The sequence below is a fragment of the Pagrus major genome, chromosome 23 (genome assembly GCF_040436345.1).
Source record: "Pagrus major chromosome 23, Pma_NU_1.0".
NCBI lineage: Eukaryota > Metazoa > Chordata > Actinopteri > Spariformes > Sparidae > Pagrus > Pagrus major.
This window is the reverse complement of record NC_133237.1, coordinates 8,135,619-8,153,596: the sequence shown is the minus strand read 5'-3', so window position 1 is coordinate 8,153,596 and position 17,978 is coordinate 8,135,619. Positions and strand designations below refer to the sequence as shown.

The window sequence follows — 17,978 nt, the reverse complement described above, 5'->3', positions numbered from 1 at the left end:
GAAACTACACTTATAACCTGAAACACAAATATAATATGACACGATAATGGAAAACCAAACCAAACTGTAGAACCGCTCAACTAGTAGAGACAATGTTTTTATTAATTCCCACTATAAGACATACTGCATATTTCATTAAAGGGCAAATTTTAGAACTACCTGGAACAACCACGACAAGAAGAATAAGATATACCATCCTGATAAATCAAATTGTGTAATAAAGCAATAACAAAAACTCTTCAGAAGGTCTTTTGGACAATCAGGAAACTTTTAACTGTAACTAAGTTACAAAAACATCACAGTATTCCTGACAGATCAAAATAAATAACAGTGCCCACAATTATTCAGCAAAATTATACTTTTTCATTCATGAAATAAAAAGCTAAAACATGTAAAAAATAAATAGATAAAAAAGCTCAGTGTGTTGCTCAGAAAGGCAACCAGTTTCCCATAAGGTCCTTCACAGTCTCACGCAGTAAATGTATTCACAGACTTTGCGTTTAAGCCATTTGTTTACTTATTTATCCCTCCGCGTGCATGACGTCATGTTTCCAGTGATAGGCCGCCCTCTGGTGGACAGTGTCGGTAGGTGCCCCGCTCTTCCTCCCCTCTCTGATCAACAACCAGCTTGGTGATATCATATGCTGGCTAAACCTCCACACAGAAGCAAAATGGCCGATAGTAAACTAACCGATCATACAGCGTCTGACAGTCATCAAGGGGTTATGCATGTTTTGTTTACAGCTTGAGAACTACAGTCGCTCAAAAAGGATACTCGCCTTTCTTCAATTTTTCTACGATTAACATTTCGCCTTTCGGTGATGTCATTTCTTATTCAATTTAGCCTTGGAAGCCTCGAAGAACTAGCTCGCTAGGCTAGCTACCTTGCTAGCCTGCTAGCGGTAGGTCTGCAAGAATTTTTGCACAGAAGCACTTTATGTCCTATGTGATTCCCGAAGTGAGTATTCAGTATTAACGTTCTGCGTTTTGGTAGCTTTCATTGTGTATGTACCGAGTAAAGAAGTCGGTTATTTCCACCTTTACACAGCCAACAACAATTGGGTTTCAGTTTTAGAGTAGCTTCGCTTGTTACGCGTTGCAATGCTGAAGAAACGTCACTGAAGTTCGTCGTTTTATTTGGCCCTGTCGACCGCTCGTACTGATGATCCAGCTTGCTAGCATCTGTTTACTGACTTTCTATTTGTGTTTTTGTACCCGCTGTTAAGTTACGACTTATAACAGTCAAATGTGTTCATGAAATGCACCGTGTTTGAAAATAATGGGGATGTTGTTAGCTAACATTTCGTGCCTGTTGTCTGCAGTCAACTGCGTAGAGGTTAGATTCGTCGCGCGGAGCGACAGAGGCACCTTGCTCTGGGACAGTCTACCGTCGCGAGCCCCCGACTCTTGAGGTCACGGCACAGTGCTCACCAGCTGCTTTAAAGTCGACTAGCATTAGGTAGTTTCTCGCCCGAATGAAGCTCTTCTTGTGGTCCCCAGTAGCCACACACCTATTCCTGACTGGCCTGTTATTCACTTAAAAATCCACTTTGCTTGCTCCCAATGCAACTGCAAACATCTGCGTCGTAGGGGTTCTCATACGCTACACAAAGGTATACATAAAGCTACGTAAATGGAGGGTACAGTGAAGGTTTGTCCAGTTAGCTTTACAGCAGTGCTATGTGACATGGTGCTAATTATGTGCAGCTTAGCTAACAGGAACACTGGGCCCAGTCGTATTTACAGCTCTCTGGTATTTGAGATCCCTTCACATTTCCACATATAACCGTTTTTTCTCGGCCTGCTGTAGTATGTTTTGTCTCACACGAAAACAGACTCACGTGACTTAGTTATGACTTATATTTTCATATCGTATAGGATTACTTTTGGCAGGTAAGAGGTCAGCGAGAGCTTTCATGGCACTAGACAGTACTCGTCACATTCAAGCTAGTGCTCTGTGGATCATGCTGCTCTTACTGTCTCTATTGCAATGCAGAATAATTCCTTATATATTATACTTAATATTCCTTATATCTCTTGGAGTTTGAAGTCCCTTGTTTGTTTGGCTGCTGCCTGGGTTGTCTGTTGGTTGGAATTGCAATCGTTTGCTGGTTAATGAATTATGCAGTGAGATGCTAGGCTACCAAGGGCTGTTGTCAAGCTGTCTGCTCTTGGTTAACGTTACAATCCTTACAACATTGACTATGTAGGAGAATATTTAGCCTTGATCTGATGACATGCATATTATCCATTCGGAGTAAATGTCTTAATGTATATATGGGTATATGTTTGGGAGTGTTAAATTACTATTAAGTGTGGCTGAGGTGTAACATAAATAATTGAATGTGTACATATCTCTTCACAGACAGGAGAATCAGGAAAGGGAACAGTAGTTCATGGAAGACAAGAAAAAGAAGAAAGAAGATAAAAAGAAAAGGGAAGCCTCTCAGAAGGTAAATAGTGTCACCAAAAATTGACAGCTGATTTGAACTTTCTGTTTTGCAGAGAATTAATGTGATATTCCTTCTTCCATATCATTAACACTGACTCTGCCAGTATTGTTTTGTTGGTTGGAGTGGATACATTTCAAAATTAATTTGCCATCTTTATGATTGTATTAGGTAATTGAGGTTAGAGAGTGAATTTGTAATGTGAAATATTCAATGCCATATCTTTATCTTCACTTTAAACAGTACGCTGCAGGTATATTTTTCAGTTTCAGTTGCGAGGCTAAATTAGTAATATTACACTTTTAGGTGTACATGGATGGTAGGTAGTGATCTCAAAACAAAACAACGTAACATTTTCTTGTTGCCTTTTATTTTTCATCAGTTTGCCAGCAGCAAATTCTCTTCTGCTTTGTATCTGACTCCCTTTATCTTTCTATTTTAGGTGCCAGAACAGAAAATCAAAGGTATGTTTTGTGTTTTCCTTTTGTTTATCTCATCATCACACTCTTCCTTTTTCACTTTCTGTTCCATAAGATAATGTCAGTGGTATGGTGTTTACGTCATATTGTTAAATATGCTTTAATCAGCAGTACCCTGCTCTTATAATAGCTTTAATGTATAGTGATGACCTAGGGAGTTAAGCATAGGTTTATGCACTTTGCACATTTTCTTAAACTTTTCTTAAACTATGACCAATAGAGTAGCTTAACCTACCTGCATCTGAGTAACATACACCCTCTTCTCTTTTTATCATACGCTAATTAGTGAGTCAAACACTTGGTTATATGTGCATTTCAGTGCCAGAATCAGCCAAGCCCTCCTGTTCCCAGCCTCTCGCCACCCCAGGCTCAGTGTCCCCCAGCCCTGGCCCTGTTGCCCCCTCATCCCCCAGTCCTGGTGCAGCCGGGGTTTCTGCACAAGTTCCTCCTGGTGGCGGGAACAATGCAAAGCAGCGGACTGCTGTGGCCAACGGACAGCCCTCCTCCTCCTCCTCCCCCTCTGGAAGCCAGACCTCCCAGCAGCAGCGATACATGTCCAGAGAGGTTCCACCAAGATTTCGCTGCCAGCAGGACCATAAAGTGCTACTGAAGAGGGGCCAGCCACCGCTGTCCTCCATGCTGCTGGGGGGAGGAGGAGGCGAGGGGGGTGCAGGAGGGGTTGGAGGAGGCAGTGGCTGGGCAGCCACCGCACCGCTTTCCTCACAGGGAGCAGATAACCCCAATGCAAACACAGCTGGAGGCACAGGTGGGTTGATGCCTTATCAAGTTTGAAATGGTGTCCACTGAGTGCCATAAAAAGTAGTGATCTTATATTTTAAAGTAGTCCAGGAAATTGCTTTTGTTTTGCAACACCAAAATGTATTTTAAGGTTTATCAAATAGCCACGGCAAGGATTTTACAAAAGCATACAGTCCAGCAGTTGACATAATATAAAATGACTATAATTGTAGTTTTAGAGTTGTACATGACTGCAGTGATCTCCATTCACTGTAGTGAATACTTGAAATCTTTAGTAATTGGACCATCAGTTGGTATGTTCTGGAAGTTGAGGATTGTTAATGATCAATTTGTCAGCTAAATAAATGGTCTCAATTTTGTCTTTATAGATTCCAACCTGGGTTCATCCTCTGCATCACCCCCCAACTCCTCCTCATCTTCATTATGTGTCGCTGCTTTGTCGTCGTCTTCTTCTACTACTACTACTTCAACTTATGCAAATTCCACATGGGGGGCAGGCTCTGGCAGCCCGTCCTCTTCTCAGGGCTGCGGGAAGGTGATTGTGGATGGGACTGACCTGGGGGACTGGCCTAGCATCCTAGGCGGGGCCAAATTGAGTTCTGAAGGGGCTGGAGGAGGGGTGCAGGAGCAAGACTGCCCTGGTAACAACAACAACAGTAGTGCCTCATGGAGTGAGAGAAGCATCCAGCAGAAGGGAGGAGCTGTAGGAGGAGGAGCAGGGAACATGGACAATCCTTCCTCACCTCGTTCTTCTCCTCTTTCGTCCTCTTCCTCGCTTAATGAATGTGTTCAGTCAAGTGGTGGTGTGTGGGGCTCTTCCACCTCCTCTCAGGTGGAGGCAGGGCCAGGATCAGCAGCATTTTACAATTCCAAAGTCTCCCATCTTCTTCCTGGGCCTGAGGAGAGCCCTGTGGGTGGCAGCAGTAATGTCCCTGGTGCCAATTTCAACCCCAATGTGAACCCCTCTGCCTGGCCTGCCCTGGTTCAGGGCGGGACCTCGACTTCGGCTAGCGACAGCCTTCCACTACATTCATCCATTACTTCAGCTTCCTCGTTCTCGGCCAGCACCACCCTCATCACCACTCACTCTCTTTCATCTGTGAATCAACCTGGTCTCCATCAGCAGCACAATGAGACAGCTGTGGGAGAACAGCAGCAGCACTTAGGAAACCTGGGGCCGGAATCGGGTTCAGGCGGGGGAGCACGAGGAGCAGGACCAAATCAAGAAGGTGGCGATGAGAGGGATTGTGGGGTTACTACTGTTGAAGGCGAGGGGAATGGTAACCTTTCTGGTTCTTCCACTTCCTCCTCTACTGCGTCTTCTTCTTGGAGGTCCATGCCTCCAGTGTCCTCTGACCACAGTGCAGGTGCCGCACAGGCAGATGGATGGGGTGGAGGAGGGACTGTAGCTCAGGGGCAGGAAGGGAATGTGTGGGGCTTTGGTGGCCAGGGTGACAAGGCAGGGTGGGGCAGGGGAAATGATGGTGGCTCAAATACCCCAGTGGTATCTCAGGGAGCGTGGGAAGGAGGCAGTTTAGAAGCGGAGTGGGGTGGCACAGTGGGAGGTGCAGGTTCGAGTAACTTAGCAATAGGAGGTGGAAGAGGAGGAGATGGGAGCAGCAACAGCAGCAGTAGTGGAGGCAGTGTAGGTCTTGGTGGCAGTGTTTTGCAGGACTCCGCCTCACCAAAGTTTGCAACTATGACAAAAGCTTGGGACAATCAGAAAGGGACTGAAAGTGGGGACAGTGCAGTTGGGGAGTGGGGTGGGCAGGGTGGAGGCACTGGAGGTGGAGGACCCTCATCCTCTAGTGGAGGAGGGTCTATAGCTGGAAGTGTTGGAGGAGGCAGTGATAGTGGGCAAAAGCAGGAGGGATCCTCGTCTGCATGCCAGAAGACCTCCAATGCTGAAGTGGCCTTACTTGGCATGCTCAATCGATCTGACCTGGACCCCAGGGTCCTGTCTAACACAGGCTGGGGGCAGACCCAGATTCGACAGAATGTGGCCTGGGATCTGGACAACGCAAGAGGAGGAGGAAATAGAAATGAAAGAAGCGCTTCATCTTCCACAGCATTCTCATCAGCAACCATGAACACTACCACTAGTCGCGGTCCTGGGTACCCGTCAAACACCAGTTCAATAACTAATGATCTATCTGCTGGCAGTCACACGACTAGCCACAACTCTGGCCCTGCTACAGTGAGGGATGGCTGGGATGGTGGTGCTACACAGTCCACCTGCGGTTCTCACATGCCTGGTAACACTATAAGAAAGCCAGGAACACCCGAAGAAGATATGGAGGGCAACCAGGGCAAGGCAGCTGGAGGCTGGGGTGATCTCCCACCTGAAAAGCAGGGCAAAGGATGGGGGACTGAAGAACAACAATGGGGGGATCGCAGAGGTAGAGGAGGGAACTGGAGAGACTTTGGAGAACAGGGTAGTGGTTGGGGAGATGGTCCAGAGGATAAACAGGGCAGGACAGGAGGTTGGAAGGGGGCTGGAAGAGGAGAAGCGGGTGGTTGGGGAGGAGACTGGGGACAGAGAGACTCTATGCCTGGAGGTGGGAGTGGCGATGGGCGAAGCAGAGGTGGAAACAACACTGATGAGGGATCTTCCTGGGGTAATTTGGAAGAAGGTGGATCTCAGCGAGGAGGATGGGGAGGAGGAGATGTGGGTGGAGGCAAATCCCACCAGGACTGGGGGGGTACCAAGCCCCACGCAGCAGCACAGATACCAAACAGCCAAGTGGCACCAATGAAAGCCCCAAATCAACAGCAGCACCAATCACAGGGCCAGCAGCCACAAGGAGGTCCCATGCAGGGAGGGTGGAACAGCCGGTCCAACGTTGGAGGTGGTGGTCCACCTTCCAAGAATCAGAACCAAAGTTCGGGCTGGACTTCCGGCCCGATCCCCCAGCTCTCCGGAGGTGGGAGTGACTCCCTGGAGCCCAGTGGCTGGGAAGAGCCCTCCCCTCAGTCCATCAGTCGCAAAATGGAAATCGATGATGGCACTTCAGCCTGGGGAGACCCAACCCGCTACAACAGCAAGAATGTGAATTTGTGGGACAAAAAAAGTGCTACAGCCGACCAAAGCCAGGTCCCACCACCCACACAGCAACAACCACCTAGAAGGCAGCAGGGGATTCAGCACAGCAGGGATACAAACCCTGGCAGTACTGCAGTTGGTAAGTAGAAGGTGAACGAATAAGATAAGTTTGCATTCAGCAGGCCACAACCAAACTAGACTGAACATCAATTAATGCAAGTTTAATGCAGGTTTTCATTACTCTGTCATAGTAGCAATGAAGTTATTTTTAATATCTATATATATATATAATAATATTATTTATATATGTGTGTGTGTGTGTGTGTGTGTGTGTATATATATATATATATATATATATATATATATATATATATATATATATATATATATATATATATATATACATATATATATATATATATATACACATATACACATATATATATATATATATATATATATATATATATATATATATATAATCTTCCAATATCAGGAACAACTACAGCAGAGGACTACAATATTTGCTCATGTCAGCCTAATTGACACCTCATTGACTCTTGCCATCAAAATTACACATTTAACTGCGTGTTAAAAGTGTTCCTTTTCATCAATCTCCAGGTCCAGGTATGTGGGGAGGTGGTGTACAATCTGTGGATAATGGTACGGCTGCTTGGGGTCAGACGTCAGATGCAGCAACGGGTTGGGGTGATCCAGATGAACCCGGCAAAGCCTCTGGCTGGGGGACCCCTTCACCCAACCCTGTTAAACCTGGTAAGAGAAGTAACAATGTGTATAATTCAAAATTTTAAAATATTGGAGTTCTGTGTAAATGCTCTCTATCAATCTGAGACATGACACAGAGACTTTTTTCAATTTGAATTGGGTTCACCATTTGTCAAATGGAGGAAATACTGCCAACATTATCGTAACCATTTGCTTTGATGTTGCTACAGGCACCAAGTCAATGGAAAGCTGGGGTGGGAAGGGAGAGGGCTCTGTTGCAGCCTCCCGTCATCCCAGCTGGGATGAGGAAGATGATGGTGGTGGAGGGGTCTGGAACAGCACTGGCTCCCAGGGAAGCAGCTCCTCCTTTAACTCTGGAGGCTGGGGTCAGACACATGGTGGAAAGAGAGGGAACATCAAGGTAGACAAAAGGAGTTTTAGGACACACAAACAAGTTTATGTGTCCTCTCTTAGTTCACTGTATTAAGACAATGCAGTTCTTACTTTGTTTAGTAACATTCCTCAATGCTGACAATCATTTACTCTTTCTTATTCCCATTTTTTTTTTGGCTGAGAGTAATGTTATTATTTCTTTCCTAAAGAGTGGAGGAGGGGACAGCTGGATGAACCCAGTCTCACGGCAGTTTTCAAACATGGGCCTTCTGGTAAGATTTACAAAAAAAATGTTGAAAATTTCAAGCTATTGAAAACAGCAGTTGTTATATGTTGTTAAATGCTTTACTTAAATGTCTTACCTGTCATATTGCTGTTTTTTGGAAGATACTCAATGAAAACTCTCTTACAAAACTTGCTGTACCCAAATTGATAATGTTATTTTGATAAATGGATTATCAATGTACTTCGCTGTTTCTTAGGGTGATGACCCAAGTCTTGACAAGAAGATGGAAGGAGACAAGAGAGGAATAACTGACTATAATGGAGAGATGCGGAGAGGAGGAAGAGGTGCAGGAGGTTACCGCATACCTAGTTCCAAAGACATGGGCCCTGTTGACATGGGGCCTTATGGTGAAAAGGTATGAAGCTGTTTTTTTTTTTTTTCAACTTTTATATTGTCAATATCTGCTACATGGGTGTTAAATTATGTATGTTAGTTGCGCTAACTTGATGATGTTAAAAAAGTACTATGAAATAAGAAAACTTCACCACAAATACATTGCTATTGTCATATGCTTTCCATTGTACTACAGATGGGTGGCCATGGAGTGTTTGTCGGCAGTGGCGGAGGTATGCCTGCGCCTCGAGGGATGCACCAGCCTGGCATGCATCCGATGAACCCCTCCCAGGGGTTACGTGCTCAAGTGCCTCATCAGTTCCTGTCTGCTCAGGTTTGTTGTCTACTGTCACTGATGTAAATAGTCATGATGAATGTTGTATTTGGGAGTGATGTAATCTCCTGAGTTCTGCCAATGTTAACTTCACACAAACACAGGTTTTTGTTCATTGTCTGTTTTTCTCTACTAAGTAAATATTTCCCATAATGCTGTTGCTGCACATTGGAAATAATTAAGGGGAAATTCATATGCAGTAAACCCATATCAGTATATAATTCCTGTTAGTAAACGCTCACAAATTGTTTGTGGGTTAGGTCTTGAGCAGGATTATTGATTGCCTGATTACCTTGTGGACTGGCAATAAATAATAGCAGTGGCTAAGGCTTTTAGGCTAGAGGGTAGCTTTTAAGAGGCCATTAACATTTAGACAATAAGAAATCATCAATTTTGTTTTATTTGTTTCCTGTGTATTGTATATTAACTGTTTATTAAATGGTTTTATTTTCCCAGTATTCCTCAGTTCTCTGTTTATCAGGCAATTTGTAACATTGTTCAGTTGTTAGTGGTTCTAATTCACCACCTTAGACAGTAATACATCTTGAAGCTTCTCGATTTCATGAGATGCTGGCTAATAGAAATTTTATTCTTCCAGGTCAATAGTTTTTGATCCTGTGCGTCTGTCATTAAGAGATGATGTTGTGCAAGGACTTTCTTCAAACTTGTGAATTTACATTTTTTAATCATTCATAAATTTGAAATGAATTGAGCTGAATGAATGCAGTGCCGTTTCTCATATTTCTTATATGCAAGTGTTGATCAACAGCCATGTATAAAGATATTTATGTGCCATGCAGGTGCCGGGTCCTATGCTGAAGCAGATGCCCTCTCCTGGTGGCAGTGTGGGTGGAGTGGTTGGAGGAGTGGGAGGAGTGGGAGGTGTTGGTGGTGTTGGAAGTGTCGGAGGGGTTGGTGGTGTTGGTGGTGTTGGTGGAGGAGTGTTCCCTCCTCAAATTTCCCCACAGCAGCTAGCAATGCTCAGCAACATTTACCCCCACATGCAGCAGTTCCATCTGGTACGTGACTAAATGTTAGAATGTTGATTGACGGATTTATTCATCACATTTAGAAAAATAATGCATAGTTGTCCGTTTTATCTGTCTTTGTGTAACCATGTATTGAAAGGTCTTAAAATATGTGATCAATCATAATAAATCCACCCTTAATAATGTACTTGCAGTGTCTATGTGTGAACCTAGCCTATGCATTCATCTCCATCTCTGACCATTTCTGCCCACCTACCCTTAGGCTTGTCAGCTCTTGCTACAACAGCAGCAACAGCAGCAGCAGCTTCTGCAAAACCAGAGGAAGTTCCCTCAGCCTCAGCCTCTCAGGCAACAGCCAGACCCACAACAGGTGAGCATAGTCAAGTTCTATACCACACAATGCATTGTCATCAAGACTTAAACCATTACCATTTCTTTTCTCTGCTGCAAAACCGTTACCTTGATCAAACTAAAGATGTGTGGTCTATGCTGGTTAAATGTTGTTTTTTTTAAACTGGAGGTAATGAGTTGAGCTTTCTGTAAAGCTCTAAATGTGGTAGATAAGATGGCAATTCATCAAGACAATTAAAGACCATTTACTGTACTGAGCATCTGTACTTATAGTAATTTATTTTCTCGAATCTTGTCCCTTTCAGCTGGCAAGGATAATGGCTATTCTGCAGCAGCAGAGACAGCATCAGCAGGGTGGAGTTGGAGCAGCAGCAGGAGGAGGGAGCTCCAAACTTTCCCCCTCTCACCTGGGAGGAGGCCTGTCCAAACAGCCCATGGTAGACCCCCTTCCACATCCTGGAATGGGGGCCCCCTTATCAGACCTTCATGCCAAAACGCAAGGGATGTACTCTGGTGAGTTCAACAGGCAACATGTTTGTGGGTTAGACTCCATTGGTTAGATGTGATGCAGTCAGCTAAATATGTAACTATAAATACAACTGGTGTACGGTTTGAAGTTTGATGTTTACTTTTAGCTGTGTTTGTTAGGTTGCTAAAATAGCACGATAGAGTGCCATCTTAGGCTACATGTAGTCAGCAAATCAGCAGAGACTGACATTAAGGTTCAAGTGTGCCTCAGGGTAATGTTGTGCAGCCCTGCCCACCTGCACTAATAGAGTCTCAGTATCATGTCACTAATTTGTCTGTTTGTTTAGGTGGGCCAGTAAGAACCATCCAGTTCTATCTATTAAACTAGTGTATTGTGACACAGACACCTTATCCTTTGTAATCATTGTTGATAAAACAATGGTCCTCCATTTTAAATTGCCCCTTACCTTAGAGCAATCTCAGCCCTGACCTGAACAGAACATTAGTAAAAATGTAATGTATCCATGAGTGTTTGTGTTTTTTTACTTGTCAGGGCTTGCCCCAGGTGGTAACCTGTCAGGACTGGAACTCGGTCCCATGATGGGAGGGATGAAGGACACAGGGGGACAGCAATCTCGCTTCAAATGGATGATGGAGGGACACTCCCCAGCTCCATCTCCCCCTGACTCAACCCTTCACAAGAATGGTAGGTTAACAGATGGTTTATAATATGATGAAGGCAAAATTCACACTTTGGGAAAGCACACCTCCCAGGCTGTTGTCAATCTGGTTATAACTGCATTCTTGATCACCTTCTTTCACAATGCATCTGAATGAACCACTGCAAATTAAGGTTACGTGAGATATTTTCATGTCAATCGGTTTGACCTTATTTCCTTTCTGTGCTGTTCCCAAGGCCCTTTACCCAGTGCTATAAAGGTGAGAGGGGGATCCCCTTACGCCCAGTATGAAATACTGGGCAGTGATGGTTTAGGGATTCCCCCTCAAGTCTCTGCAGACAGCTGGCACCGGACCCCTGGGAGTAAAATGGGAAACAAACCTGCCACATCCAGCTGGCCTCCAGGTGAGTGTCTATATCTGCTACATGCTCCCAAAGGGCTGTCTGTAATTATGAATACTTACATATGTCAACTGACTCAATACTCACTGTATATATCTCAGAAGCTATTGTGCTGTTTTTAAAAAATTGCCTAACCTGAAGCAAAATAGCATTTGCAACTTTTTTGTATAGCCATCCAATATGAAGATCATTTCGGTTTTCTGTTCTCTGATGACAGAGTTCCAGCCTGGCGTGCCCTGGAAAGGAATCCAGAGTAGTGGCGACCCAGAATCTGACCCCTACATAACCCCTGGTAGTGTTCTTGGTTCCCCGGGACCCCCGAGCCTCAACGACTCTGACCACCAGTTACTGCGAGACAACATAGGTATTTGAATGTGCCAAATATTTTGATGAACGTAGCTGTTAATTTTGCATTGGCGCCTAAAATGACAAATCTAAAAAAATTAATGTGGTAAGACAAGTGCCTATTTGGTCCCAAATAAGAGCAATGAATAGATTACAGGGGCTTACTTGTAATCGCATTAGTTACTTTCACCCAGCAAGAAAAGAATATTTTTTAATTGGAATATTAACTTTTATAGATTAGATAGAACTATCTAAAGTAAAGTCAAGCTTAGGGTTATTAATAAAGTGTGTTACTTGAATTTTCCTTTTGAGGCCACAGCTTTTTCGCATGAGAATTAGGGCTGAGCTATAAATTTACCACTGTAGAATTGTGGTATATGGTGAATAAAGATACACAATTCTGTTGTTGGAGTTCAACTTGGAGTGCCAACTGAAAATGACATTTCCTGTTTGGCTTCTCCGGTGTGATGAGCATCAACTGATCTAACTCAATTAACCTTCCACAACCAGACATAAGGCTGAACTTAAAGCATGTTGTTGCCTTGAATGTCTTTCATTCACTCACTGACACCCCATTGTGAAATGTACATGCACAAAGTTCTAGGGGCAAAGGTTTGACAAACAGTATTCCTCATCAGCTGTCGAGCTGTACTATAGTTGCCTTGTCTTGTTTGGGACTCGATGTGTTGCTTTCAGATAACCTTTTAGTGTTTTGTAGGGCCAAACCCCACCCTCAACACCTCGCTGCCTTCACCTGGTGCCTGGCCCTACAGTGCCTCAGACAGTCCCCTCAGCAATGCACACAGCACAGGTATATGCTTTGATTTTCAAGTATTACTTATTTCATTCTGCATTTTGACTTTTGAATCTCATTTACTAGTTCTCCCTACTAGTTCAGTTGTCATTTGCTTTTCAGTTGTTTTGTTTCTCTTACTATATTGTGTTTGCGCGGTATTTTACTGGTGTACAAGTTATGCTTTTTCTACAAAGATGCCAAAGGAGCTAGCTATACTGTGTCCTCTCCACTCCTATTTCTGTGGTCTGTTTGTCAAAAACTAATTTTCCCCCTCTTTCCCCCACCTCCCCATTTCCTCTTCAGGAAAGTACTCGGAGTACAAGCCCAGCTGGCCCCCAGAGCCCATCGGACAAAACAAGTTGTGGAAGACCAATCGCAACAGCTCACAGCTGCCACGCCCCCCTCCTGGCTTGACCAATCAGAAGCAGGCCTCGCCCTCCCCATGGGGTAGTGGAGGCCCCCGGTTGGCCCGGAGCTGGGGAGGGGGCGGGATAAATCAAGAATCTAGATTTGGGCCAGGTACTGTACTTTTTACAAGGAAAGGTTTGAATTATTTCATAACCATGTCAGATTTCATAACTGAATACCATGTAGAGGAAAACCTTTTTGACAGTGGTATGACGACTCAGGTCCTAGTACAATATCATGAAACGTAGCATAAAAGTCTTTATGCAAATAAGGTAATCTTCAACATAATTTGTCATCAACTATGACCTCCCCGCTAATTGTTTCCTCCTGGTCTTTTTTTCTGTTTGTCTCTTCTCTCCTTTTCTTTTTTCTTTATAGGCTCAGCTTGGAGCGATGGTGTTGCCTCCAGAGGCAGCTGTTGGTTGCTGCTGAGTAACCTGACCCCTCAGGTAAAGCGTGAGAAAAAGAAGGGTGGGACAGGCTGAGAGAGATGGAAACTGATACGTAAATTATAAACTTAATGAACAATTTTCAGGGATTTTGTTCCAAAAGTTTTAAATATGAACAGTGTCACCACTGGTAATCCTACTGTCTATAAACTAGTGCAGAAGGGTGAGGAAAAGATGTAACGTTAGTATGCTGTGCAAGCTCTATGGAATTAAATTTTTTTACAACCCCTCATCAAAGTAGAAATTATCCTGGCTATACAGTAAAACAGTTCTGAGACAGACTGGTCTGGGTTTAAATTCAAAAGCATTAAATCGCTGTGCTCATTCATCTGTATTCCCCTTCAGTCTGTCTTATGCAAATTAGATGGAATGATGCATGACCCAGCTGTAATTGGATTGTGAAGTTGGATGAGCCATTTAATCAATTAGGGATTGCACAAATGACACTCACATGACACTGCTCTAGGAATGGCATAGATTCTAACATGTTTAATTGTAAGTCTAGACAAAGTTTTTTGTTTTTGTGGTATCATTTTTTACAATAATACGTTTAAACAGGCTTACACAATTTACACAACTAAGTGTGAAAGAATTACAGAACGATAAAGTCACTGTCTGCAGTCTCACTTCATTACTTATTGATACAGGGTTCATACACATAACCATTATATAACCTCGATTAGATTTCCTGACCTTTCTCTGGCCTTTTAATTGATGACTTAAGATTGCGGACAATTACTGTAGCATCGTCAAAACACACACACACACAATCTTTTCCACTCATACTTATTTCTTAACCCTGTAGATTGATGGCTCCACGCTGAGGACTATCTGCATGCAGCATGGCCCCCTGCTGACCTTCCACCTCGGCCTGACCCAGGGCAGCGCTCTGATTCGCTACAGCAGCCGGCAGGAAGCAGCCAAGGCTCAGGGTGCACTGCACATGTAGGTTAACCAGTAAACTCACTAATGGACATACAGTATATTTCACATACAGCATGTTCCTGATGATCCCTTCTCTTGTTACTCTCTCTCAGGTGTGTTCTGGGCAACACCACAATCCTGGCAGAGTTTGTGAGTGAGGAAGAAGTCGCCCGTTATTTTGCACATTCCCAGGCTGGAGGGGCAGAGGGGGCCAGCTCAGGAGGGGCCGCAGCCAGCGGGACGCAGGGTTCATCTGGAACAGGCACAGCTGTGGTCAGCAGTGGAGGTAGCTCCCCTGGGAATGAGCGGGCACCAGCAGGCACAACTTCAGGTGGAAATGGAAATGGTGGTGGAGGTGGGGAAAGTGGAGCAGCAGTTCTAGGTAGTGTAAGGTCCTCTGGCTCTGCCTGGCAGAGTCTCGATGGTACAGGAAGTTCTTCAGAAACTTCCTCAGCCCAAGGACCTGGGCTGGGGATATTTTCCCAATGGAGCACCAATGGGGCAGGGGAGGGAGGAGGCGTCAGCGGAGTGGATTCTGGGAGGTCTGGGCTCTGGGGTGGCATGAGTGCGGGATACCCCAGCAGCAGCTTGTGGGGGGCACCGCAAATGGAGGAAAGGCACCAAATGGACAGCCCTGCCGCATTGTTGCCTGGCGACCTGCTGGGGGGAGGGGCTGATTCTATCTGAGGAGCCCCCTCCATTAGTATGTGTAGGTTTGGACACACTGATACATCATACACTGGGATACATATGTATTTACTATAGCACACACAGACACAAACACATTTACATGGTATGCATATTAATGTAATACACATATACACACATATACATGGTATGCATATTAACGTGCACACACAAAGCAGAAATGTGAGACATGCTTACACACATTCTCGTGGCCAGACTTAAGCTATTATATAAACAAATGCAGGGACTGTTAGATGTGTATACAGCCTTTTTCCACAGATGAAGATTTCAACTGCTTAGACTTGAAACCTGAAACCTGAAACAGAATGAAAAGTCAGTTGGTCTGAAAGACTTGACTGGATTGCAATGTGCTTAGTAAATAGGGGACTTTTCGACAGATTTACATACACATGCACACACCAAATACAGACAAGCCTTCAGACAGATGGGCACTGTAAACAGCATTACCTTCATCGTATAAGAGAACTTAAAACTACTACATGATGTGAGGTTAAAGTGCAGTTTGTATTCACGTCCCCATTGAAAACGGAGACCGAATCCAAACACATGCAAACAGCTCTGATTGAAAACAGAACTGTATCTTACTGTGTATGTTAAGTTAGTTTTTTCTGTTTGTTTGTATGTATGGTTTTAATTTTTGAACAGTGAAAATATTGAAAAATGTCATTGTTCTGTTTTCAAAATGCTGACCTCCTACTGTTGTATCTCACGCACTCTTTCTCTGTTATTCTCTCTTGAACATGTTTGTTACTGTTGCAGTGATAAATGTTAAATTGCTGGCAGTTTGAGGCTATGTTGCATTTCTCCATGTGTCAGTACTGTGCGCAGTATCATACACACTATATGGACATGAGTATGAGTGAGACTGAGACCAAGTAAGTGGATTAAACCACCACAGTTGTTTTGCGCGCGTGTGTGTGAGTATGAATGATAGGATAATGTGTGTGTGTGTGTGTGCGTGTGCGTGTGCATGTTACTGCCTGTCATAATTTGGGCAAGGCTGCTTACTATACAGAAGGTCTATACAAAAATGTTTTGAGTGCATTCGGTATACTGCTGACTGTGTGTTAAGAAATATTGGCACTAATGCTTTTTTTCTCTCATTTGAAGTTGTTTGGGTTTTTTTTTTTTTTTAGCAGACTTGTCTTTTTTTATTGTCCGACCTGCAATAATAAAAAAGAACATTTTAATGACACAAAGAGCTGAAGGCATATGCGTTGAGAAAATGGACATGCCAAATCTTATCAAACTGTGTGGAGTGGGAGGGAGGGGTGGGACGGGTTGTTTACAGATGCAGAGTAAAGAGTTACCGTACGTTTTTAATGTTCTGTTGTTGTGTATTCGTTTTAAATTAAGACAGGCTTTAACACTCCTGTTCAGTGTTTTCGTTATGAGATTTTACAAAGGAAAAATTTATTTAAACAAATGAGAACAAGATTAATAAAGATGAAAGTATTGGCTTCTAAATGTGTCCTTCTGGTCATTTGTAATGTATTTTCTTTATGTGTAACTTTAGGTTTCTGGATGGTGAAAAGTACTTGTGGGTTTCTTGTGTTGGGTACCTTCTATGCTGAACCAACTCTAGTTTGAAACACCCCCTGATGCTATAATGCATATTAGAAAAAGAATGCCTTGTACATGTTACAGTGATGAGTATGACGAAGAAATTACATCAAGGGAAAGGCCCATGAGCTGTTCATACATACAGACACGACCACAGAAAAACAAGCCAGCATGTCCATCTGTCACCCTCTTATTACTGTCCACAAACCAATCCTATTTAACACCCACGTCATCGTACAGTAAGCCACCGCTTACTGTATGAAATGATATACCTTCTCTGGTACAGTTATGGCTTTTTGTTTTGCTAATTGGACATACTGTCAACAAAAAATGTATTATAGATCACATTTTTTCCTATAGATTTAAACCCAGATTTCCTAAATTTTTGCGACAGGACCATTTTCAAATGAGTGCTTATAACCAGGCTGAGGCCACTGTACATATCTGCAATTTGTAGGACACCAGAAACTACCAGATGTGACTGGCTTGAAATGTTGACACGTGTATAGGTGTGTACATCCAGTGAGCAGGGTTGGGTAGTGACCAAATACATGTAATTGGGATTGCATAATCAGATTACAGATTTCTTTTTTTAAGAAAAGGTACGATGATTACAATCAGCCTGGATTACATCTGAAAAAAACTGAATTATTGTTACTTTGTTAAGGATTACTTAATAACATGTTTGATATTGTCCTTGAAATATGGCGTTTCTTTTGAAACAGCGCCTCGTGTTGTAGAATACACACAGTACACCTGTGATTTGTGAAAGTACATTTTTTGTAAGGGTGATGACCATAGAAACTGAATATAGAAACATGCATTTTATTTGCATTAAAAAAGTTTTGAAATGTTTAAAGAGAAAACTACACCAACTAATAAACAAACTACACTTTTTGTAAATGTTGCCATTTTCTTTATATAAGGTGCCATATTTTAAATGTTTGATTATGAGTTAATGCAAAAGTATTGAGATTAGATTATATTTTCCAATCCAATGTATTACATTAGTATTACAAAAAATGCAATGTATTTTGTATTCAGTAATTGACTACATTTTACATTTACAAGGAATCTGACCCAACTCTGCTGA

The 17,978-nt window shown here is 43.2% G+C and overlaps 1 protein-coding gene across 2 annotated transcripts; it reads left to right on the top strand.

Annotated features, from left to right (window-relative positions):
- Positions 1 to 697: 697 nt before the first annotated feature.
- On the top strand, positions 698 to 16,789 carry LOC141019166 (trinucleotide repeat-containing gene 6B protein-like). Of its 2 annotated transcripts, none has more exons than XM_073494007.1 (21): positions 698 to 902; positions 2,366 to 2,453; positions 2,893 to 2,914; positions 3,249 to 3,695; positions 4,057 to 6,870; positions 7,353 to 7,505; positions 7,688 to 7,878; positions 8,060 to 8,122; positions 8,333 to 8,491; positions 8,666 to 8,803; positions 9,604 to 9,822; positions 10,055 to 10,162; positions 10,449 to 10,656; positions 11,165 to 11,317; positions 11,528 to 11,695; positions 11,910 to 12,056; positions 12,756 to 12,848; positions 13,137 to 13,352; positions 13,620 to 13,690; positions 14,496 to 14,635; positions 14,728 to 16,789. In XM_073494007.1, exons 2-21 carry the CDS (start codon positions 2,397 to 2,399, stop codon positions 15,299 to 15,301), a joined length of 6,141 nt encoding a protein of 2,046 aa, XP_073350108.1. In that variant the 5' UTR covers positions 698 to 902; positions 2,366 to 2,396; the 3' UTR covers positions 15,302 to 16,789. The 2 variants fall into 2 exon arrangements, with proteins under 2 accessions (XP_073350108.1, XP_073350107.1); XM_073494006.1 differs by having other exon boundaries at positions 698 to 958.
- The last annotated feature ends 1,189 nt before the right edge of the window (positions 16,790 to 17,978 follow it).